The 24,292-nt window shown below is 42.1% G+C and overlaps 1 protein-coding gene across 1 annotated transcript in view; it reads right to left on the bottom strand.

Annotated features, from left to right (window-relative positions):
* Window positions 1-24,292, bottom strand: part of NAF1 (nuclear assembly factor 1 ribonucleoprotein) — a 66,097-nt gene that overhangs the window by 18,306 nt on the left and 23,499 nt on the right. The window contains exons 5-6 of the mRNA XM_030564273.1: window positions 11,036-11,118; window positions 5,193-5,353 (exon numbers count right to left, since the gene is read on the bottom strand). Of these exons, the coding sequence (XP_030420133.1) occupies window positions 5,193-5,353; window positions 11,036-11,118 (244 nt within the window). The remainder of the gene's footprint in view (window positions 1-5,192; window positions 5,354-11,035; window positions 11,119-24,292) is intronic.

Below are 24,292 nucleotides of genomic sequence, written 5' to 3'. Positions count from 1 at the left end.
GGGCTTCCATACGTTTGCAGCACTATACGAACAAATTATGAGAATTTTTTTCCAGTTTTCAAATATGTACATTAAAATACACAAACTATACTATCCAATGGTTCAGGGAAACAGCAGGTTGCCCTCCAGCAAGACACTGCCTAAAAGTCTGCATTTTCTTATAGCATCTGTGACAGATATATTGAGAAAGGCATATCTTTGTGTTTACATTTAACATTATGAATGTTATCTGTATGGTGTGTGCCAGCCATTGACAGCATGAAAACTTCAAAGACTATTACCCTGAGATGGGCCAGATATGGACCCATGGAATATTCATAGATCTTTGTATCAGAAAATGTTAAAGTGTTAAATATACTTGTGTTCCCGGCTCGCTGTGGAATCTGGAATTGTTAGGGGGTGATTACTGCAAAATATCAAAACTAATTATGCACAAGTGACTGAAGTTTCCCTTGGGAGAAGGGACAATGATTAATTTTACCTAATTTTACCAATTGTTTCAGAAGACTTTGGTACAAAGGCTTTTGGGGTATAAAGAGCCAGCTTGAATTGACAGAAGGGGATCCTTTATTTTGATTCAACAAATTGACATGACTTTTGTCCAAGTAGGGGCCAAACACTGAAAAAGGGTTCAAAGGACTGGAACCTGCCACGGTCTCCACAGGACTTACGGGGAGATGCTGGTAAATTTAATGTAGCGTTTAGACCATTTCATTGTTTTATATATATTCTCTGTAAGGCTTTTATCCCAAAATAAAATGTACTCTACTTTGAAAGAGCTGTTTTGTTACTTGTAACTACTTGCCTACGCTATTCATAACCCTTAGAGAACGCAAAGTGCAGGTGCTGGACTTTGGTCAGGCCTGCTGGAATAATCACATTGAAGTGCAGGAGGCCTATAAGCCTTGAACTCCAGTCTAGAGAAGGCGGGGTGCATGCCTCTGCCCAGAGAGAAGTTACTGCTCAAGGCCTGAGATCTAAGAAAGTATAGTTTGAGGAGATCATAGAGGGGGTCAAAAGTGTAGTTAACTTGAAACTAACAGAATCTATATTCAAAGCACATAAAACACGAAAAACCTGGTAACTTTTTTTTAGGGGAAAAAGTAGAAAAGAGTGAGGGAAACAAGTGTCATCTTGTAATGAGGATAAAAAGTTATATTTTGGAACACAGTCAAAAAGTAAAAGGGTGTTTTATTTTATTTACTTTTTAATCTACGTTTGGTTGATATATCTAACTTAAATTGTTTAGGGCTTGAGTTACGAAATTAAGCTTACAACAAAAAACTCACCAGACAAAATGTGTTCTAGAGAACTACTCCATCTATGATTGCCATGAAGCCTGTTGTGATCCTCACAGTAAGTATATCTATGATGGACAGATTGAGGAAGAGCACTAAGGTACTCAAGTTGATTGATTAGATACACAAAAAATATGTACTAATATTGATAGTTCTTATCACTTCCGAATGAGGAATCTACTTATTTTAGATATTAAAACCCACTTTTAGTATTTATTAGAAAGTATCAATCTATTTAATGCATCAATGGCAACTGAGTTCTCTGAAATGGGTTTTATTTGACTTACGCAAATTCTATGGACCATAATATTCCCTTTCAATGCATATATGGAGTGAGATCCTCTGTGGACAGATCTCCCACAAGGCTCCTCTGTGATAGCATCTCCTCTCTACACCTGGGATCTGGGCTGGGAAGAGGTGGAAGAAATGGACATCATTCTTCTCCAACTCCATAGAAATTGGATAAAAGATAGTACATCTTCTCTGTATCCTCCTCAGCCTTCCTAGAGGCAGTTGTTGCCAGGGGAAGTCCCTGGCAGTGCAGCTAATAGAGGCCATTAGGCTAGGGAGTGGGACTTCCCACTGAAGGCCTAGAGCCAGTGCCTCTGTTGGACTGGCCCAGCCTACTGGGGATCCAACAGTTTTAAGGAGAGGCTCTGAAGTCTTTTCCAGCTCCTACCCCCAACTCTGAAATAACATATATGGGAGCTACATGAGGGATCTCTATGAGGTTTCCTCTCATGGGTCTGTCCCGAAAAAGGGAAGAACTGAGCCCAAATTTATTTTCTTATGTATTAACTGAATGCATCCAGATTCTATAGGAATAAAAAACAAAATAAATTTGGAAAAATACTATTATTGTTGGGTACTGCTGAAGAGACTGGTGAAATTTTGGTCCCAAGAACAAACAGAAGAGAGGCCCTATGGCAATCTAAAACAATACATATGTAAATAGTGGAGGTCATCAAAAAGCAACAATGGATAGTTCTACACGGCTCTTATCAGTGAATGCTTCTCTGGAGTTTGTCTTGAAAATTAGTAAATAAACTGGAATTTCTGAAGATTTAATTTGAAAATTATTCAGACAAATCCAAGCATCTGTCAGCTTTCTCAAAGGTTCCTGAGGCTGTCAAAGGCAGCACTAATGAGCCCATGCTAATCATTAAGCCCAAATGTCAATTATATTCAAGATAGCAACTGGGTTTTAACTGAAAATGACAGTTTCAGAAAAATTGTTTCAGCTACCATAATACTAAACATCTGGTGTAGCAATCTGTCCAAAAGTAATATAATAAGCTTTTCTGACCACAATTTTGTTACTTAAAACTTGTAAATAGAAATAACTGAAGTGCATATGTATACTACCTCGAAAGTATCTAATAGCAGCTGCATAATGGATATCAAGGGGAAAATTGACTAACAATTCTACTTGCACTATTCTTCCCTCATTGTAGCATTAAGTATCATGGCTCCACCAACAAGGAAGCCAGGCAGCAAGAATCTACAATTCCAACTGGTTGGAAGTCAGACACAGTAATCCCTTCTATTTCTACCTCAATCAACAAGAAAAATCTTTTAAGGGACTCGTCACCTAACAAGCATTCCTCAAGAGAGAAGGAAGACAATAAAGAGAAGAAGAAGAAAACAGACAATTATTGCTAAGTACATTTCTGCTGAGATACACATATTAAGCAGATACAACGTGCAGTAAGAATAAAGGGGAGTTAATATTCTCATAGCAGCACACATCTCATACTCTGATCAAGTGCTTACAATATAGTTCACAGATTATGGCATTGCACTGGAACTCGTGAGATATTGGTTCAGTTCCTCCTCCAGCAACAGACTATCCATGTGAGCTTGGGCAAATCATTGTAGGTACCATGTGTCTCAATCCCCCCCTCTGTAAAACCATAGACAGCACTCCCCTGCATCACACAGGAATTGGGGGGATAAAATCTATTAATAATTGTGAGGCACTCAGAACCAACAATGATGAAATACAAACACTTAGGAGGAGAAACCTGCTTTTTCTTGTGTATGCGCAAAACTGATTATTCCTGAGCAGCAGCAGACTGCCAAATTGCTTTAATGATGGCATGTAATTCTTGCCTTTGATGTCAGAGGAACAAAAACATCTCTCGTCCTCACCCTCCACCCCCAGAATTTCTTCTAAGAAAACAAATGTCTGTCAGAAATACCAGAGCGAAGTATCAAAGGGAACCTGTAGCTCTGGCAGGTCATTACATGACACTTAGCAACCATGCTGATTACCCACAATACTCAAACCTTGCTATAAGCCAGACAGGGAAACAATGACAAACTTGTCATTCTACTTCTGAGCCAGGCTTTTCTTCTCAGTATACCACAACACAGTTCACATGAATAGAGATACTAAATAGCCTTCTGCAAGAAGGGGTAATAATTCTTTGATTTTTGAACTCTGGCCTTTATTCTTAAGATTTATAAGTCCATCAAAAGGCTGACTTATCAGAAATATTATGTAACAATAAATCTTAAAATTATACTCTAGATTGGACTTCATGTTTCAGACAATTGTATTTTCCTTTTTAGCAGGTGATTATAATTCATTAAAAACATTATTAACTGAACATCTACTTTCCTCTGGTGTACTAGTTAACAAAACAAAGTGAGGTTTATGCATAAAACACTGAAACTTTACTTTGTTCAATATGGGCTGAATATAGGATACATTTTCAAAAGAGATCATAGCTTCCCTTATGATCCTAATCTTCAAGGTGTTCCTTTTTGAGAAGCTACAATTATCTAGTCAGGAGCAGGACCTGGAGCATTATAATTGTTGTCAATCATCAATGCTGGCTGCAGAGGAGCTCAACTTACAAGAGACCAAAGCTAGCTGTACCTGGAGCTCTGATTCTCAGGTCACAATCATAAGTCTCAGCATACCCAGATACACTGAGAGATCTGCTGATGCAGGATGAAAAGAATGCAAAGCCAGTCCTATAGCCTGGCAGATAACTATGGGCTACATCAGACAATGTGCTGCTACTCTATATGACCATCCTCCCCTCCACTTGCAGCACATAGATGCAATCTGAGTTGTGTAATATTAACTACAGTTGCAGATGTGCTATTTTGTCATAATGCTAGACAATAAATTTTATAGTATAACATCACATCTGGAATAAAAAAATCAGTGTCAGAGGGATTTTTATAATGGTGGTAGAGTCTCTTAGGACAGAAGAAAAAACTTTCATTTGTGGAAGAAAGAAAATAAAATACATTACAAAGAAAAGGGGTGGCAGGCATTGCAGAAATTGTGCCAATTACAATAAAATGAAACTATTTCAGATAAAATAGTGACATGGGAAGACTGGAAGTCTGGTTATGTATTTTAGGTTGTTTTAACAATAATTTAAGTTTCAGTAATTGCTCAAACACTTAGAAGCTTGAAGATTACATATGTTCCTCTAATAACTATCTTTCTACACTACTACACCTCTACCTCAATATAATGCTGTCCTCGGGAGCCAAAAAAATCTTACCGCGTTATATCAAACTTGATTTGATCCACTGGAATGCGCAGCCCCGCCCCCTCGGAGCGCTGCTTTACCATGTTATATCTGAATTCGTGTTATATCGGGTGGCATTATATCGGGATAGAAGTGTATATGTATAACTTTGTCATTACAGCATGGCTGTGAATTTCTGAAAGAGTTTTGCTGGGATTTTTTTGTAGTTTTTAAACAAAAGTACATGCAGAGAAAATTAGATTCTCTTTGTCAAAGTTGGTAGTGCCAAATTTTTACCTATTTTTTTTGTTCCTATCCTGGCCAGTTTAAGATACTGTGCTTCGTTTAGCTACATTACAATATATATAATACTAATATTTTAAATAAGTTAGATACTCACTGTTTTAGTTTCTCTGTGAATATATACTGGGTGAAGTCCTCTACTGATGGCGCAAAATACACGGTATCTTGGATATTAATACCTTTTGCTTCAATATGCTCAGGGCTGTTAAATAGTAACACATAGAAGGGATGCAAAACAGGACCAAATATCTCATATATCTGAAAGGAAAAAAAAAATCATAATTTACCTGAAGAAACAATTTCCAAAGAGAAAGACAACTGTGAAATTTTAAACGTAAACATTATTGGTTATTATCAAGACAACATTAACTAAACATTAAAATAATCACATCAAATAATTAATTTTTGCATGTTGAGATTTTGTGATCAGACTTTTTTTTGAGTTGTTTGACAGTTATGTCTGTCTTCTGCAAATATCACTGCTAAAAAATAATTTTCTTCTTTCCATATCTAACCTTGTCACCACCGCGCCAGTAGCAGTCTCTCACCAAATGCGAACTCCTCATCCTTGCCAACATAGCCTTGCCTCCACCCATCTTTCATTATCCTCTTCTACCGCTTTGACTCCCTCTGCTCCTCCCTGTCCTTTTGCCTTGTTACCTCTTTGCTTTCCTTTATTACTCTTTGGTCTCCTCTCTTTGGTCATGTTGCTTGTCAAAGTTCAGGGCAAGGCACTTATATTTCCCCTCCATGGTCTACCAAGGGCAACCACTCTACATTACTAGATCCTCAGTCACCTTTCTTAGACAGAGAGCCACATCTCTATCCTTCCTGAATGGGTCTTTTTTTCCCCCACAGGCTGCAAAGTTCCCTCCCTACACTGTGCTATTTCTAGCAAGCTGGACTCCCAAAGGGCCAGCATCTACACTTTGCTTTCTTCCAGAGGTTATGAACAGTGTAATTGCCCACAGTTGCAAGTTACAATACAGTTTTCTAAGAAAGCACATTCATTCTTAAGGTGAAAGCATTACAGAGAATACACTAAAAGAACCTATAAGCATGCTAAAAAGCTTACTAGAGATCACCCCAGCTCCAGTCTCTGTAGGTATCAGTCCTTCAAAACCCACAATTAGCTTTCCCCATGCGTTATCAGTTCACGCGTATCTTAGATTCAGAACCACAATCACCACAAGTAGTTCTGCCTTTCCTTTATACTGCTCTTTACTTTACCTTGATCTCATGTAACAGGTGATCGGCAAACAATGACCCACTCCTCATGCCATAGATTCTAAAGTATGGAGTTTTTTGCATAATCAGAGGTGGGGAATTTGCATTCACCCCCACCCCACCAGACATTCCGCAGGAAAACCACTTAACACTTTCTGTTCCAAAAGCCCATTTTTGTCTAGCACATTGTTCAGTATAGTCCTTTGAATCCCCAGGTCTCACTTCTCCCCCCCTCAAAATGTTACACACAATCCTGGTTCACAATAATATATATACCAGGGGTTCTCAAACTTTTTCTTTCTGAGGCCTCCCCAACATGCTATAAAAACTCCAAGGTGCCCAGCAACTGTTTTCTACATATAAAAGGCAGGGCCAGCATTAGGGGGTAGCAAGAAGGGCAATTGCCCAGGGCCCCACACCACAGGTGGGCCTGTGAAGCTAAATGGCCCAGGCTTTGGCTTCAGCCCTGGGTGACAGGGCTTGGAATCCCAGACGGTAGGGCTTCAGCTTTCTGCTCTGGGCCACAGCAAGTCTAATGCCGGCCATGCTTGGCAGACGCCCCTGAAACCTGTTTAGGGCACCCCAGTGGGCCATGGACCCCTGGTTGAGAACCATTGATATAAGCTATTCATTTAATACAAAGTACCCCAAAGATACTGAAGCTTAATTCAGTAAGGTCTCCCTGGGATAGGACAGGAAATTGCCCTATCACACAGTCTTCTATACCCAGGCCCCTACCAAATTCATGGTCCATTTTCATAAATTTCAGTCATAGCATTTTAAAAATCTTGAACTTCACAGTTTCAAATATTTAAATCTTAAATTTCATGGTGTTGTAATAAAACATGAATACGTATTTAAAAACAGCAAAATATAAACACAAAGCCTTTAAGACTCTGCATTTCTCAAACTGGGAGTTGCAAGGCTATTGTAAGGGAGTCATAGTATTGTCACCCTTATTTCTGTGCTGCCTTCAGAGTTGGGCAGCTAGACAGCAGCAGCTGCTGTCCAGCTCTGAATGCAGCGTTGTATACTTTTGTATATTTTTACCATACAGTATAGGGTACTTTTATAGTATAGGGTAAAAGTATACAGAATACCAGATTTCACAGTCCGTGATATGTTTTTCGTGGCCATGAATTTGGTGGGCCTATACCTGGAACATTCTCCCTGTCTTTTTCTACCAAAAACTTACTACTCCTGCCTAAAATTCACTTCTTCAAGGAACCCTTCCTCCCTTTTTAACATCCACACTGAATCCCTCACTTGTACTGCTGTGTTTGTGCAATTAGTCTTTATACTGGGAACTCTTTGGACCAGGGAATGTGTCCCTATAGGTTCACTATGTATTGTGTAATTGCCTACATTTGCAAGTTACCACACAGCTTTACAGCACTGAGTGATTTGTAATAAACCAAGTATCATGCTCATATTCCTTTTTAATCTAATTTATCATTTTACTGATCTAAAATATATAATTTAGATAAGTAATCCATTTTTTAAATATAATTCAAACAGCCTGCATGTAATCTGAAACATTTCTCATAATGAGTCAACTGATTTTTCAAAATCTGCAGTTAAGATAATCAGCTTCAGACTGTAGACAACCACTATCTTGATAAGAAATAACAGGCTGTAAAAATCTCCTTCTTTTACACTTTGTTGCTTGTTCAACCCAGAGAAAGCCTTCACTGTACAGACAGTATACAATGTACAGAAACATTTTAATACTTAAAGTATGCAAGCAAAATGGAAACTTATTTTACAGACTCTTGGGATTTTTCATTTCTAACTTCTATCAGATACAGCCACAAATTGTTACTATTCAATTGGAAGGTAGCAATTTTTAAAGAAAGTATTTTTCAAGAACCATTTCCTTCCTTGTGTAAAAAAAATTGATATAAATTTTCTTTTCAGGTAGGTATCAAATATAGGGGAAAAGTACAATTTAATCTAAAAACCCTACTTAAATTTGTTCTGCAATTAGATGGCTTCTAAGTTTTCACTGAGTTCTTAGGAAAAACTGAAGTCTGAATGAAGTCTTGATAAGCAGGTGGATCATACTGAAATTTAGTGGAGAAGCACCTGGCCACGTGTCTAGAAACAAAGCTATAGTAAGGAAGTGAGATTACAAGAACCATGCCAGGGGTTAGGCATGACAGAAATCCTTTGACTTACCAAACAGAAGAACTCCAAAGAACTAGTGCCCCTAATAGTGATAGTTTCTGCAAAGGTTTGGAGAGGAGCAAGAAGGTACCAGAGCACTATAAATGCTAGCCAGAAAAGGGGAGTGCATAGCATACACTCTAAGCTGGAAGGCACTATTACAACAGCTGGTCGAGAATTTTTTTCAACATCAGTTTTTCCTTCGGAAAATGAAACATATCTGTTTTAAGGAAACTTTTTGTTGGGAATTTTTCTCAACTCTAGGATGGATTTTCTGGTTTAAACCACACAGAAAATCCCACACCAGAAAAGCCAATAGCCTGGTTGTTAGGACACTCACCTGTGATCTGAGAGGCCCAGATTCAAGTCCACAATTTATCCCATGTTGTATAAATAATTCTATGTTCAGTGGGCCAGAGAGACAGGCTGATTATAGTCATTATGGCACTCACATGGGACTAGGGGAGGGTGGAGAAGAGATCTCTCACTTTTTATTATACATTTGAAAGGTCTTAATTTTGTCCTGTTGCAGAGTAGAAAAGTTTCTGAAATCTCATGGGAAAACCATTTCCCACCCAGCTCAAGAGAGCACAATCTCTTTTCCCCATCCTACTGAAAAGCTGTAGCTCTGCTAATCATGTGACATCCATCAAAGCCCCTACACCATTGGTATAAATTTTATAGGAGCTGTCAGCCAATTCTAAATTCTAAAGCCAAGGCAGACCCTTAGAATCAAGCACTTGGAACTTGTACCCTGAAACCTCACCTCTCGCACACACCCCTGCACCAAGTATAGGTTTGTTTTCTATTTAAGAAAACATACAAAAACTCCTCCTCCTTTGCATGTGTCAGTCCATTATTCCACAGGCAGTTGACTCAACAGACTGCTGGAAACAACATCCTATTGACCCTTCTGCCACATTTTCTTTCCTATGACCAGGAACTTGCCTTCTGAAAAGTTGTTGACCAATGTTGGGATATCTACTCTGAAGAGAGCTGCAGATAGTTCCTGACTACACAAAGACTCACATTCCTAAAATCATACAGTTAGCTTGCTAGTAGTTAAATGTCAATACTAAGTGTTGATAAAGAGGTTTCACTATTTTATTTTTAAATAGGAAATGTTCATTCAGTCTTAATTTATACAGACTATTATAGCAGGAGCCAGAAGCAGCCTAACTCTTTCCATTATAAAAAAAAAATTAAGAAAAAAAAACAAAAACCCAAACACCCACCTTCATTGTTTGCATCAGATTTTTGAAATTTTCCAGGGAGAAAGCCCTGTAAATCACCCTTCATAAACAACTGATATTTATTAGCCAATTTTCTCAGATAATATATCTGATTATACCTGAACAACATAACATTAACCCAAGGTTAAAACAGTAGCAGAGATCTAAAAACACCCCATACCTTTCCTACAGTTTAGGAGTAGATCCTACTCTCTTCAAACTTTTCCTAGTTCCCTGCACAATACCTGTTCACTGCCCAAAGAGATAACTTTTAGATAATGTTTACATGCCTGAAATCAAACCACAGCAGAAACTCTTGTCTTGTCCTGTAATTCTTTAAAGGACAAAAATCTTGAAATCTAGTCACTTTAAAATAAAATGAGAACGCTTCACTGGTGCAACCCCATAATAAAAAAGTCAATGTTTGCAATTTTCAAACCTTTTCTTTTCTTTTTTTTTTGGGGGGGAATGCTTCTCCCCCATTCCTATCCAATTTCCACATAAACAAGAGGGGGAAATGGACTACAGTGAAAATGACAATAGAGCAGCAGTTCTCAAACTTTAGCAACCTGAGTATCCCAATTTTTATTTAAAATCTTTTGTAGACCCCCAAGGCCCCCACTCAATGCCAGGCCTCGCCCCTACCCCACACCTTCTGCCAAGACCCCACTCCCCTTCTGCCCCTCCTCTTATCGCCCCCTCCCCCGAACACACCCTGTCCCCACTCTTTCCAGTGCCTCCTGCACGCCGCTGAACAGATATTCCATAGCATGCAGGAGGAGCTGGGAGGGAGGGGGAAGAGTTGACCAGCAGGGCTGGTGGTCCCAGACATGACTCGCTGAGCCCCTGGAGTACCCTCACAGACCCTAGTTTGAGAAATGCTGTCAAATGCACAAAATAAAACAAAAAAAACTGCGATGTTTCATTTACAGTTATGTTGAATGTAACTTGTAAGAGAAGGTAAAATATTCATATATATATATATATATATATATATATATATATATATATATGATTTGAAGTTTGTGTCCTTTTAAGAAATATTTTCATTTACAAGTATACCTCTGAAGTGTCTTATTGAAAACTCAGTTTTATAAAAAACTAAGACTTTTTTCCTTGAAAGTACTAGAAGTATGGTTAATTATTCTAGTATTACATATACCTTCTGTTAAATGTAAGATACACAGGTTAGGTGTTAAAAAAAATACACAAAAAGTCACACTCTAAACTAAACAGAGCTATCAAAGTAGCCTAGCAAATATTATTTTACAGAACAAACTGCAATACAATATAATAGTTTTTGTTTCACACACACCTTTCCTGCTGCATGCCGATCTCCTTTAAAAATGATGCTTTCCTCATTTACTGGAGGTAGGCCTTTCAGAGACTCAATTATTACTAAAATACAAGAAGATTTAAAATATATTAACCTTTAAACGTATTTACCAAATTATTTTAACAAAAAGCAGTAATTGCAAATAATAAAGAGCATGTTTAATTATGAAACGGCTTTAAGTAATAAAATTTGTGGATGAGACACGATGCACACTTGTCATATATATATATATATTATATATATACACACACACACACATATACACACACACACACTCAACTATTTTTCAAATAAAGTTTCACCTTTACACATATATCAAAATACATTTTTGTTATTTTAATAGACAGCCAAGAAACCCAAGAAAGCACAATAATTCCAAGGTTATATAATAAAACCTCTCTTGAAATACTGCAAGAATGACACATTGATGGAGATTCTAGGTAGGAAGAAAAGGAAAAGTTATGTACAGGACCAATATTTATATTTGACCTTCATAGGGGAGGGAGGAAAGTGAGAAGAAATTAATTCAGATAGAAATAGAAGGAACAGAAGAAAGGGGAAAGAGAACAGTTTCACATACTAGGGGGCATCATAGATAGGCAAAACTTGCCTTCTGGCCCAAAACATAATGTGGATCCCCTGAAAGTTTCTTGTCTTTCAAATGAAGACAGTGGGATCATATGAAAAAGTAACAAGTCACTAGTTATCACTAAGTATAATTGAACCTGTCAAGTTTGTAGAGAAAGTGGTTTGCTGGTTTAGATTTACATTTGGATGCAGTCATTCTTAAGACTGAAGTTATGTCCTGGACTATGGGTCTCTGAAATATGCTAAAGTGTGTTGGATTGTTGGGTGGGTGGAGACGAGTTTGTTTTGGGTAATTTTTTGTTTGTTTTAAATAAAACAGTTTGGCTAACTACAGTTATAAATCCCATATCAGAATGAACTGAACAAATATTCCAGATTAAATGGACAACAATTGCACTGCACTCAACCTCCACCTTCTTTCCCCAGCCCAAATTGTCATACAGAGTTTAAAAGAAACAAGACATACCAGTTCCATGAACACAGCAAAAGTTGTTAGCTTCTCTATAAAGTTAGTTTGTTCTTGCTTCAAAGATACTGGGCCTTTGAAGCTTAGCTGAAGTGAAAATACTTGAGCACACCTGCACTGCTAACGTCAAAGAATGGCTACTGTATGTATTATCAAGATATTTATAACTATTTTAAAGCCATTATTTACAATTTTAAAAACCTTCCCCAAACGTATTATACTCAGTTTGAATGACAGGACCAACTGCATCACCTGGCAGCAGATGTGTTAACACAAAGGTGGGCAAACTTTTTGCCCCGAGGGCCACATTGGGGTTGCAAAAGTATATGGAGGGCCGGGTAGGGAAGCCTGTGCCTCCCCAAACAGCCTGCCCCGCCCCCATCTGCCCCCTCCCACTTTCTGTCCCCTGACTGTCCCCTCAGAATCCCAGACCCATCCAACCACCCCCTCTGCTCCTTGTCCCCAGAGTGCCCCTTCCCAGGACCTCCTCCCCAACTGCCCCCCCCACCCGGAACCCCACCCCTATCCATCTCCTCTTCTCCCTGTCCCCCGACTGCCCCAACCCCATCCACAGTCCCCCCTGACAGGCCCCCTGCCTATCCAACCACCTGAGTGTCCCCCCCAGAAACCCCGACCCATCCAACCTTCCCCACCCCCCACTCCCTGTCCCTGACTGGCCCCCTGGGACTCCCATGCCTATCCAACCCCCAGTTCCCTGACCCCACCCCCCCGAATGTCTGCCCCATCCTCCCTGTCCCCGATTTCCCCCTGGGAACCGCCACTCCCCACCCTCTTACCATGCCGGAGCCAGCCATACCGTCACGCTGCCCGGTAGGAGCAGCAGGCCAGAGCGCTGGGGACCCAGTGAACTGAGCCTGTGGGGGAGGGAGGACAGCAGGGGAGAGGCCGGGGGCTAACTTCCCTAGCTGGGAGCTCAGGTGGTGGGCAGGGATGGTCCCGTGGGCCAGATGTGGCCCGCAGGCCGTAGTTCGCCCACCTCTGTGTTAACGGCTTCTCTAAAAGAGGCACAAGAATCTTTTATAATTAAGTGCTCTTCAATCTAAGTATAAGTGTCACCACCAACTGCCACTATAGTTTATAATATATATTTAGTAGGGCCCTACCAAATTCACAGACCATGAAATCTGGACTTTTGTGTGCTTTTACTCTATACTATAAAGATTTCAGGGGGGAGACCAGCATTGCTCAAATTGGGAGTCCTGACCTGAAAGGGAGTTGCACAGGGTCACGCTACTGCCACCCTTACTTCTGCGCTGCCAGGTACCCCGCTCTGAAGGCAGCATCCTGCCAGCAGCAGCACCCTTACTTCTCCGCAGCTGCCTTCTGAGCTGGGCTGCTGGAGAGTAGTGGCTGTTGACTGAAGGCCCAGCTCTGCAGGCAGCAGCGCAGAAGTAAGTTTGGCAATACCATACATGCCATCCTTACTTCTACCCTGCTAATGGTGGCAGCTCTGCCTTCAGAGCTGGGCTCTCAGCCAGCAGCACCACATAACTAAGGGTACCAATACTGCAACCCCCACTATAATAACCTTGCGACCACCCCACAACTCTTTTTTCAGTCAGGTTCTCTACAATTACAATTAATTCCAGATTTAAATAGCTGAAATCAAGAAATTAATGATTTTTAAAATCCCATGACTGAAATTGACCAAAATGGACTGTGAATTTGGTAGGGCCCTAAGTTATAAAATTTGAACATAGCTGCTAAAATATGATGTTAGTCTCCATGTGGCTTGAGAACTGCTTCCTACAGGTACTGCTAGGCAAAATTCTCCAGCTTCAGTCTACTGAGCACACCCACATCAAAGTGGAACACACGACTGCATCTACTTGAAAAATTATTAACTTTGTATGTTTTAAATTATGTATAAGTGCCATTGGCTTCAGGATTGTCACTTCTTGTTATAAGATTGAACAAAACAGTTAAATGACTCAGTACGAACAGATGTGAAAGGCACTGCCTTGTCCGCAGTGAAGAGGAAGGTTGCTGGAGCATTTGCAGAAGAGAAGGTGCACAGCAGTTAAGTGCTAGAAACTTGCTGCATGGGAATAAAAGAGGGGCGGCTGCCTGTAGGAAAGTAGTGCTCTGCAGAAATGGACATAGGTCTAGGCCAAATTCTCTCTCTGGTGTTTGTGTTAATGCTTATGACCAACAATTAAGTTATCCTTTGAAAACCAAACTGCAGATACATCTGTATTTTGTTTCTACTGAGTCAGTACATCTCAGCTATCAGTACATTTTTTAAAATAATGCTACCATCTTTTTTCAGCCTTTTAAAAAGGTCATCCCAATATCCTGCATTGTGGTAATCCTCCCTTCCAGCAAAGAACTAGACTTGTCAGAAGGGAAGCTCAGATGTGCCAAAACACTATGGCATGGAGGTTATACCTTAACATTACGTTGTCGCTATAAATATGGAAGCTTTATTGTTTCCACACAGTGCTGCTGCTAAAGCTAATTGTAAAGTGATTAGATTCCTGACGGAGAGCTATAATACTCCATAATTGATGGGAGCTTACTAGAGTGGCATAATTGAACATGCACTGAGCAGTAGCTTTTTTTTTAAAAAAAAAAAAAAAAGAACACTGATTATGGTAATCTGTTCTAGAACATTTATGATTCTGATAGAACCACCTCAAAAGGCATCTGGGATTATTTGTTTCTAAGAATTGGAAGCAGATAGCCTAAAGGCTAAAATTAAGACAACTAGAATAAATGAGGAAAAAAGTTTCCTGGAACTGGATTTATAGCATTTCCTTTAAAGAGTTATTTAGGATGGTGGGACACTAGCCCCTCTAGGGGAAGGACTATGCAGACAGGACAAGCTCTCTCAAATATTAATACATTATAAAAACTGCTTCAAAGTCATTGTTCTAACATACCTGTTCCTTTAAACACATACACAAAAAATTCTGCTGTTTTGAACACATAGTTTGGTAGACAGGAAATAAGTCCACTGGATTCTTTTAATTACATTTTTAATGTATTTTCATCTCTGAGGAAATGTAAATTTATTCCTTTTGTAGTTTCTTTTAAAAAAGAGTTGACTGTATTCAAGGGTTTTGTTTATTTTTGCTGCTTTACTGCACAGAAGAATTTAAAGCCTGTTCCTTTATTCTAGCAGAAATTAGCGTTGACAGTTGCTGGCCCACAGAAACTCAGTGGGCCTCTTGGGCACAACATTAAGGAATACTAAATCCAGACTCAAAGGTAAATTGTCCCCTCGAGACAGCATAATGCTCAATTAGACATTCTCATTGTCTCATCACCATTAGTGTAGTCTCTTGATCACTTAGGTCTTGTCTAAACTGGCACGTCTCTGCGCAGTAAAGCAGCTTTCTGCAGCGTAACTCCAGAGGCGTACACACTGCCAAGCCACTTAGTGTGCAGAAACTGCACAGCTACAGAGCTGTAAAAAAAAACAAAAACAAAACAAAAAAAAAAAAAAAACCCACACCCCAACAAGAGGGGTACAGCTTTCTGCACCAGGGGTACAGTGCTGCGGTGCCAGTGTAGAAACCCTGGTCGATTACAACACTGCAATTGGTATCCAGGAGCTGTCCCACAATGCCTGTTCTCGCCTCTCTGGTCATCCGTTTGAACTCTACTGCCCTGCCCTCAGGTGACCAACTGTAAGCCCCACCTCTTAAATTCCTTGGAAATTTTTGAAAGTCCCTTTCCTGTCTGCTTGGTGATGCTTGTAGTGATCTCAGCGCATCTTTCCAGGTGATCCCCTGCTTGGGGCAACGTCAAGCTGCTGCGCCTCATCAGCATTTGGGGAGAGGAGGCTGTCCAGTCCCAGCTGTGTTCCAGCCATAGGAATTATGGTACCTATGGACAGATTTCACAATGCATGACAGAAAGGGGCCATGACGAGGAAACACTGCAGTTCAGGATCAAAGTGAAGGAGCTGTGTAACGCCTACCACAAGCCGTGGGAGGCAAACCACTGCTCCAGTAATGCACCCAAAAGTGCTATACCTGTCTGGAAGCCAATTACCCAACTGCTATAGGTCCACTGCCAACCAGTTTGGAAAGTCGACGGTGGGCAAGGTGGTGGCGGAGGTTTCTGAGGCAATCAGGTGTCTGGTTTACCCCAAGGAGATGGACATTAAAGATACTCCTCAGAAATTTTCTGATTTTGACAGAATGGGGTTTCCTAACTATGCTAGGGCTACTGAGGGGACTCATGTGCCCATAGATTTCCCTTCTCAAGGATTACACAAGTATATACATCGCAAAAGGTACTACTCCATTGTTATACAAGCACAAGTAGACCATAAAGGCATTTTTATGAATGTCAACATGGGCTATCCAGAAAAAGTTCACAATGCCAAACTGTACCCTTATTTCAGAGGCCCTGGCAAAAAGGTTTAATTAGCAGCTTTAGAATGGCTATTGAAGGTGCTTTTGGCATATTAAAATCACATTGGAGGTGTCCACAAATCCATTTGGATACCAATGTCAAAACTGTCCACATTACTGTCACTTGCTGTGCTCTTCACAACCTTTGTGAAGCCAGAGGTGAGCTATTTCCCCCTGAACAGACCTAGGAGAGCAAGGGTACACTGGAACATAACCCTCAACTACCACTGCAGGACCTGGTTGCACCTGGGAAGCAGAAGTCAGGGGTGCTTTCTGTTCTCACATTATGGACTTTAATGTCCCAATGGAAGAGGGGGAATAGTACCTGTATAAATGTGCTTGGAGGGAAGTGAGCTTGATTACCATGCAATATAAGTCAGTGACACAAATAATGAATTTGGTGAGGGGGAGGGGGTAGCAGAATGGCTGTACAGACTATATTTATTGAAATATGAATCGCTGTACCTAGCTAAATAGAGGAACACTGCTTCCTCACTAACACTTAATTGCTCCTGAACATGTTTTTAGCTGTATTAACTCAAATCATGATTGCAACATGTAATGCAGTGACAGCAATAAACTCTCTTAAAAACATAACATGCTTTATTTGTAAACATGTCTTAAAATATTAAGACACTCAGTCTTGGGCAGGCCAGCTGCCATTATAAAACCACACACACAAAAGAGGGCAGGAAATAGTTAATGCCCAACACAATCTATTTCTACATGTCCCCACATTCTCCTTTCCCTTCTTTACATATTTTCCCCTCTCTTGGCAGCAGAGGCGGTCGGTGGAGGTTTCCACTGGAAAGGGATTGAAGAAGGAAGGCTGCGTGGAGTGTAGCTGTCCTGCCCCACACCTCATGACTCCTGAATGCACAAGCTGCCCCAACATGGAGATATTCAAGCTACTGCAGGTATGTTGCAGGGTGATCATGCCATGGACAGGACTTGCTGAAACAGTTCTTTCTGTTGAGCTCTGTCCTCTTCCCTTAGATACCATTCCTGTTCCAAGAACAGTTTTGCAAGTGCTTGCTCCGTCACTGAAACTGGTCTTCCACTTGGGCAGCGAGCCTTAGTCTTTCCTGCCGCCTGTCAGCATGCCTTTGTTCCAGTCTTTCATTCCTTCTCTTCTGGTACTGGACCTGCGGGTTTACCCTCTCAAGAGCACCAACCATAACATCATAGTGGAAACGCTTCCTTTTGGAATCGTCCATGAAGATACATTGGGCCAGGGATCGAGTTTCCAAAGAACAGCAGGCAATATAGCTTGAGGGTCCTGAAATAGGACAAAGAAACAAGAGGGTTGCTGGCTAAACTAGCTCTGTGGAGGAGCAAAGAACTAATGATTGTGGAATCTGAAGGACAAACAACATTTCTAAAGCGAACCAACACATATTGTGAGGGGGGTACTTCAGTCCTCATACTGTCTCCGGACATAGCCTTGTTAATTGCAGTGTGAAGTGCAGAAATAGTGGTCAGTTTAAAACTATCATTTTTTTGTTTCAAAAAAAATTATAAGTGCCATATTCAGGAGGCAGAAAGAGGTATAGTGCCTTTGCTGGAAAAGGCTTTTTCTGACATTTCAAGCCTTTCGTATTTTGGAAGACAACTGATTTTGCAGTGCTCTATTGGCAGATGGAGATGTTATTCCAAGCTGGTAGATGTATACAGCTCATGTATTCAAACAAATAGTGACTGAACAGCACACTTGTGAGTGGAGTGGATTGGTCAGCGGTATGGGGGTGGGGCCTGGAAAATATGCCTTTCCCCACAATGTAGGTAACTATCTGGAGTTCCTGCTTCAGGAAAAGTTTGCAGCTATTAGCAGCCAGGATTGGGTCAGAATCTACGAGGGAATTAACACGATGCTGTGTTAGCTCAATAACAGTGCAAGCTGTTATGTGCTGCATGCAAACACGCTGAAATCTGCAGTTTTTCTCCACCCCATATCCGGCACAGTTCTGAGGGGAAAACAAACAACACTACACTCACACTTTGGAGACATGATTTTGTGACCCGCAGACTGCATGGATTACCTTTAACTGAATGGACTAGATTTGGAAATAGAATATTGTTTCCCAAACACACACACTGAGTTCACTGTTTCACAAGTGGCTCAGTAGACCCAGGAGGAGTGATTAAAGAGTGGCAAACTTCTTACTACTGAAAGGAAAACAAGAATGACCCTAGCAGACATCAGTCACATAGTTAAAATAACCTTTTCAGCTGTCTACAAACATTTGAAATTCCAAGTCACCATTTTGAACTCCTTGGGGGGAGGGGGGGGGGGGAGACAATGAAGACATCTAGGTGCTGTTACAGATTAGTAACTGAATGCCAGTAGCCAGGCCTTATTTTTGCATTGCTTCTTACAGCAGAAATCTCTCCATTAATATAATAATAAACTTTTATATGAGTCACACTTACTGGCCTCTGGGGTAGCTTCTGTCTCCACCAGGTTCTCTGCAGGTTTGTCAGTGGGCTTTTCCTTGTCAGGGGTTGGAAAAGGTGGAAAGAAAACAGTTCTTCCAAGTAGGGTCGGAGAATTTGCTGTTGATCCTGATCCACAGCCTGCTCTGGGACTTTTTTCCACTGAAAGAGAGTCAATTCAAACTGCTGACTGAGAGCCTGCTGCTGGTTCCCAAGTTGCATTCAGGGGCCAGCAGGGGATACCCCTGCTGACCAGGTCGTCATGAAGCAGAATTAGCTCTGTGCTGGTGCAGCATCCAAAACCCAAAAGACATCATAAAATGGGCATCATGTTGTTAAGTTGCCTGAGGTTCGGTTCTTGTCCCTGGTCTTCCAGTACTCACTCTTCAGCCTCTTAATAAGCTCCCTGCACTGATCACTTGTCCAAAAAATCTGCAGAGCTGCCACTTTAAGCTATCTTCTGGTACGCATAGTCAGACTTGGTGCTTTTGCTGAAGTCCACAATTTTACTGGCCTCATGCCGGAGATTCACCAAAATCTGGTTGTGCTCTCATGGCCATGAAGCAGCTTGCTTTGCAAAAGGTTTGATCGGTTCACTTTCCATTGCAAACCCAGAAGGCTCTCTGACAGTGTGCTTACAGACTGATGATCAGAAAAAAATGAGTAATGCTGTCGTGAGCTGCTGCCGTTTGCAAAGTGAGGGTGGCTTTTTGTTTTCAATAGAGTGGATTGCAGATTCTTGGGACAGAGGGGACTCAGACTCTAGGACTGGAAGGGACCTCGAGAGGTCATCGAGTCCAGTCCCCTGCCCTCATGGCAAGACCAAGGCAGGGACGAAGGCAGTTATCCCATGGAATTGTGAAATACTGGCTAACTCTGACTAACTCCCGGGACCTCAGTCAAGCAGGGCTGCGTATACACTGCAAAGCAATAGGGCTTGGACCCTGTATCCTGGCTTGACTCGAGTGAAGACCACTCAGCCCTGCATGGTCCTGCGACCCTGGATCCAAACCCTACATTAGCACAACTGCAGTGCAGATGCAAGAAGAGTCAGGCTGGAGCCCAGGCTCAAGCATGGGCTTACATTGCAATGTAGACATATCCAGAGACAAATACTGGGAGACAACATAGAACTCAAAAGAGAATGAAATCTTGGGACCATTGGTCCTACCAATATGGACTCTAACTTAGAGTTGGTTTTAACCTTAGACTTGCTCACCTAATGTCTGCCATATGTTCTATTCCAGTTGACTAATAAATGCCATCTTGTTTTGAAAAGGCTGCCTGCTTCAACTGCACATACTTTGCTGATTGCATTGCTTTCAGAAGGTACAGCCTCTCTCAGGAGTCTCATTTCAGTTGAGCTTGCTGTTGAAAGCTACAGTAAGCAGGGTGTGCTGCAGCCTAAGAGTTCAGACTCCGAATCAGGGGGTTGCATGAAAAAAGTATGGTCCCTTGGGGCCTCGCACACTGAAAGGGTTACTCCAATCCCTTTAAATATGACTATATTTTACTTTCCAGTGCACGATAGATTTTTGTATTTATGATGCATTGTTACATTGTAGACAATATGAAGTTGGAGGTTTTGCTAGTGTGGAAGAGAACATGCAGACATTAGTATCCAAAAGGAAGGAGTACAGTTTGAGATTGTGGGATAAACAAACCAACTGACGGTAAGGCCACAGGGAGAAAGCCCATTCCCAGAGAATAAAGGGAAAGGAAAACAGAGGTGCAGAGAGGTAGTGACCTGCCCATGCCTCACAGCAGGTCAGTAGCAGAGATGAGAACCCAGGACTCCCGATTCCAATTCTTTATACCACAATACTTTGCCTAAATTACATGAAATGCTAATGGCTAAAGTGATAATTGAAACAGTTGACTCACATTGCCATTATAATGTTTCAGAACTGACAATCAATTGAAATTACTGGGCCAGTTCACACCTCACAACTATTACATAAGGTAGTCTGCAGACTCAGGGCATGGGACGAGCTCATCACACAGTGCCATGAACGTTGCTTTCCTCATCCAGAAGTTCTGCAGCCACTGCTCGTCATCCCAGACGTGCATCACAATGTGATCCCACCACCCAGTGCTTGTTCCCCAAGCCCAAAAGCGGTGTTCCACTGTAGTCAGCACCTCTGTGAATGCCACAAGGAATCTCGTGTTGTAGCTACTAAGCATGGTAAGATCAATGTTGCATTCCTCTTGACTTTGTAGTTTAAGGAGTAACTCCACTACCATTTGTAACATGTTAGTGAGAGCAAGCCGCATGCTGGTCAACAGAGCCCTGAACAGCCAGAGAACAGGACTACTACAGGGGCACTGCATGGGGCCTCAAGGATCAGGGATGCCTTGAGGTAGCAATTTGAAGCTGAAAGCCACTAATATTTGTTGCTATGCTTGTAAATGCTAGAAGTCGATTGGTGCAGAAATAAGTGGGTTTAACACAATTCTGTTGCTTTGCAGGGCTCTTTTCGCTTTCTATTAATAGAATAAAGATTGCTTTCAAACCAACACAATTCTTTTATTAAAAGACAACCAGAGGAAAGACTCAAACAAACAAACAATTTAAAACTACCACACATCAGCAGGGATGGGGATGGGGGAAAGGAAGGTCCCAAGAGGAGGAAGGGTCCCAGGATGGCTACAGGTGTATGTCTAGGGATCATATCTTGGTCTGTCCTGACCATATTCTTCTCCTTTGGAGTACAATGCAGCAGATACTGTACTACAGAAGGACCAAACTGCAGAGGGCAGGTGTTGAGTGCAGTGGGTAGTCGGAGTCCTCAGTGCTGGACTGTGAGGGGGGAGGAGTGGAATGCAGAGGGTACACACTGGAGCCAGGAGGTTGGTAACAGTGTGTTGGCAGTGTCGGGGGGCTTGGGGGTGGGCACGGGAAAGAGTTTTGCAACAGCAGCTGCAGGGGAGGGCGGGCGAGCATGCACGGAGCTGCTTGGTTTGAAGAGGTAGTATTGCTTGGAGAATGTCTGCTTGGCGCTTCATAACCTTTAAGAGCCGCTAAGTGGCTTCATTCTGGCGTGCCGCGTTCTCCTTTCAGTCCCTCTTCTCGCTATCCTGCCACTCCTTCAATTCCTGTTTCTCGGCAGTGGAATGCATCATAACCTCAAGCAGAAACTCCTCCTTAGTTCTTCTTGAACGCTTTCTAATTCTGCACAGCCATTTAGCAACTGGTAACAAAGATGGAGGCTGGGCTCTCAAGGTCATCTCTGTGAAGTTTAAACACAACGTTTTAAAGAAGCAACGTTGTTTTCAACACAGAGAACATTAATTCAATGATTTAAAACACAGTTTGCACTCACACACCTGTCACTAACTGGCTGATGCCAGGCAAGCACTCATAAGCCACAAAACCCCCAAAATGATGAGTAGCTGCAGAGCCGGGTAAATCACTCTTCCCCGACCCTGCTGTACACTGGGCACATGGCTCTTGGGGAAAACAGGACGGGGGGGGGGGGTGGCAATCATTCCTGTCCCCACTCTTTCCACAGGACATGATCCTTATAAACAATATCTTGCTGCTGAGGGTGAGCAGGGAATCAAGGGAAGGTCTTCTCCAAGCCTGCAGCTTCCACCCTGGCCCCTATATGGCTCACTGGTGTGCAGCAATGGTATCCCCCCCTCTGTCCTCCTCCCAGTGCTGGCACAGTGATACAGGAAAGTTACCGCTAATGGGGCAAGAAATAAAGCAGCTCTGCCAAAGAACCAGTAGATTGCCCAGTATCTTGAGTGTTTCCTGGAGATCTCTAAGGGAGACTCCTGTGAAGTGAGGGAATCAATCAACAGCCTGTTCCGTCACTCAGAGTAGGCATGTGGTGGGAGACAAGCCTGCTTTCCGCAACCCTCTTGCCCCTAACAACTTGCTTCAGCAATTCCCAAAATCAAACCCACTTACCAGGGGACTCCTCTTCTGTTTCTGCTTCGCTAATATCCGACAGCTGTGACTGGCTAATCTCCTCCAGGGTAGCAAACATCTCCTGGCTGCATGCACCTCTGAGTCATCCTCTGCCTCTGGGTCTCCCTCCACCTCCGCATCCAAGATTTCCTCCTCCTGGCTTAGTTCACTCTCAGTTGGCATGTGAGCCACCGGAGTATCCACAGTGGTCTTCGCAGTGGAGGTGAGGTCGCCACCAAGTATTGTGTCCAGCACTCTGTAGAACTGGCAGCTTGTGGGTGCATTACCGGAGCAGTAGTTTGCCTCCCATGTCTTGTCGTAGGCATTCCACAGCTCCTTCACTTTGACCCTGCATTGCAATGTGTCCTGGTCATGCCTCTTTCTGTTATGCACCGTGAAATCTTTCCATAGGAATCATAATTCCAACAGCTGGAGCACAACTGGGACTGGACAGTTCCCTTTCCCCAAATGCTGATGAGGTCCAGCAGCTTGGCATTGCTCCAAGAGGGGGATTGCCTGGTGCGTGCAGCAGGCATGGCCACCTGGAAACATGTGCTGAGACCACTACATGCATCAACGATCAAACAGGAAGGGAACTTTCAAAATTCCAAAGGAATTTACAGGGTTGGACTGATGGTTGGTCACCTGAGGGCAGGGCAGTAGAGTTCAAACTGATGACCAGAGAGGCGAGAACAGGCATTGTGGGACAACTCTCGGAGGCTAATCACAGCACCGTAATTGACCACGGAGTCTACACTGACACCACAGTGCTGTAGCCCCAGCGCAGAAAGCTGTACGTCTCTCGTTGGGGTGGTTTTTTTAAAGCGCTACAACTGCGCAGTTTCTGCACATTAAGTGGCATGGCGGTGTGTACACCTTGGGAGTTACAGAGCAGAAAACTGATTTACTGTGCAGAAACTTGTCAGTGTAGACAGGGCCTCAGGAATATACCACCTATCCCTGCACTGGTTTACATTTGGAAGGTTCCTTTGAAGTCATAAGGACTATAAAAATTAGGCCATATTTTTCAAGCCTGTAAAGTCAGGCCCCATCTACACTAAAGAGCTTACAGTGGCACAGCTGAACCACCAATGCAGCTTCACCACTGTAAGATCTCCCATGTAGCCTCTCTATGCCAACAGGAGAGAGCACTCCCATCCACATAATTAAACCACTTCCAACGAGCGGCGGCCGCAGCTACATTGGCAGGAGAGTGTCTCGCACTGACATAGTGCTGTTCACACCGACACGTCTGTCAGTGTAACCTGTCACTCAGGGGTGTGTTTTTTCACACCTCTGACATAAATCATACCGACAAAACTGTAGATACAACCTCAGTCTCTTAAAATTTCATGTACACAACTAAATATAAATGATCCTCAGGAAATAAGTGACTGAGGAAAAGCGATTAGGCCCTACTTTATTCCTTTTACTTCCAGAGGATCTGT

The sequence above is a fragment of the Gopherus evgoodei genome, chromosome 5, assembly GCF_007399415.2.
Source record: "Gopherus evgoodei ecotype Sinaloan lineage chromosome 5, rGopEvg1_v1.p, whole genome shotgun sequence".
Classification (NCBI taxonomy): domain Eukaryota; kingdom Metazoa; phylum Chordata; order Testudines; family Testudinidae; genus Gopherus; species Gopherus evgoodei.
Note: the sequence above shows the minus strand (reverse complement) of the source record. Positions and strands in the feature narration are given on the sequence as shown.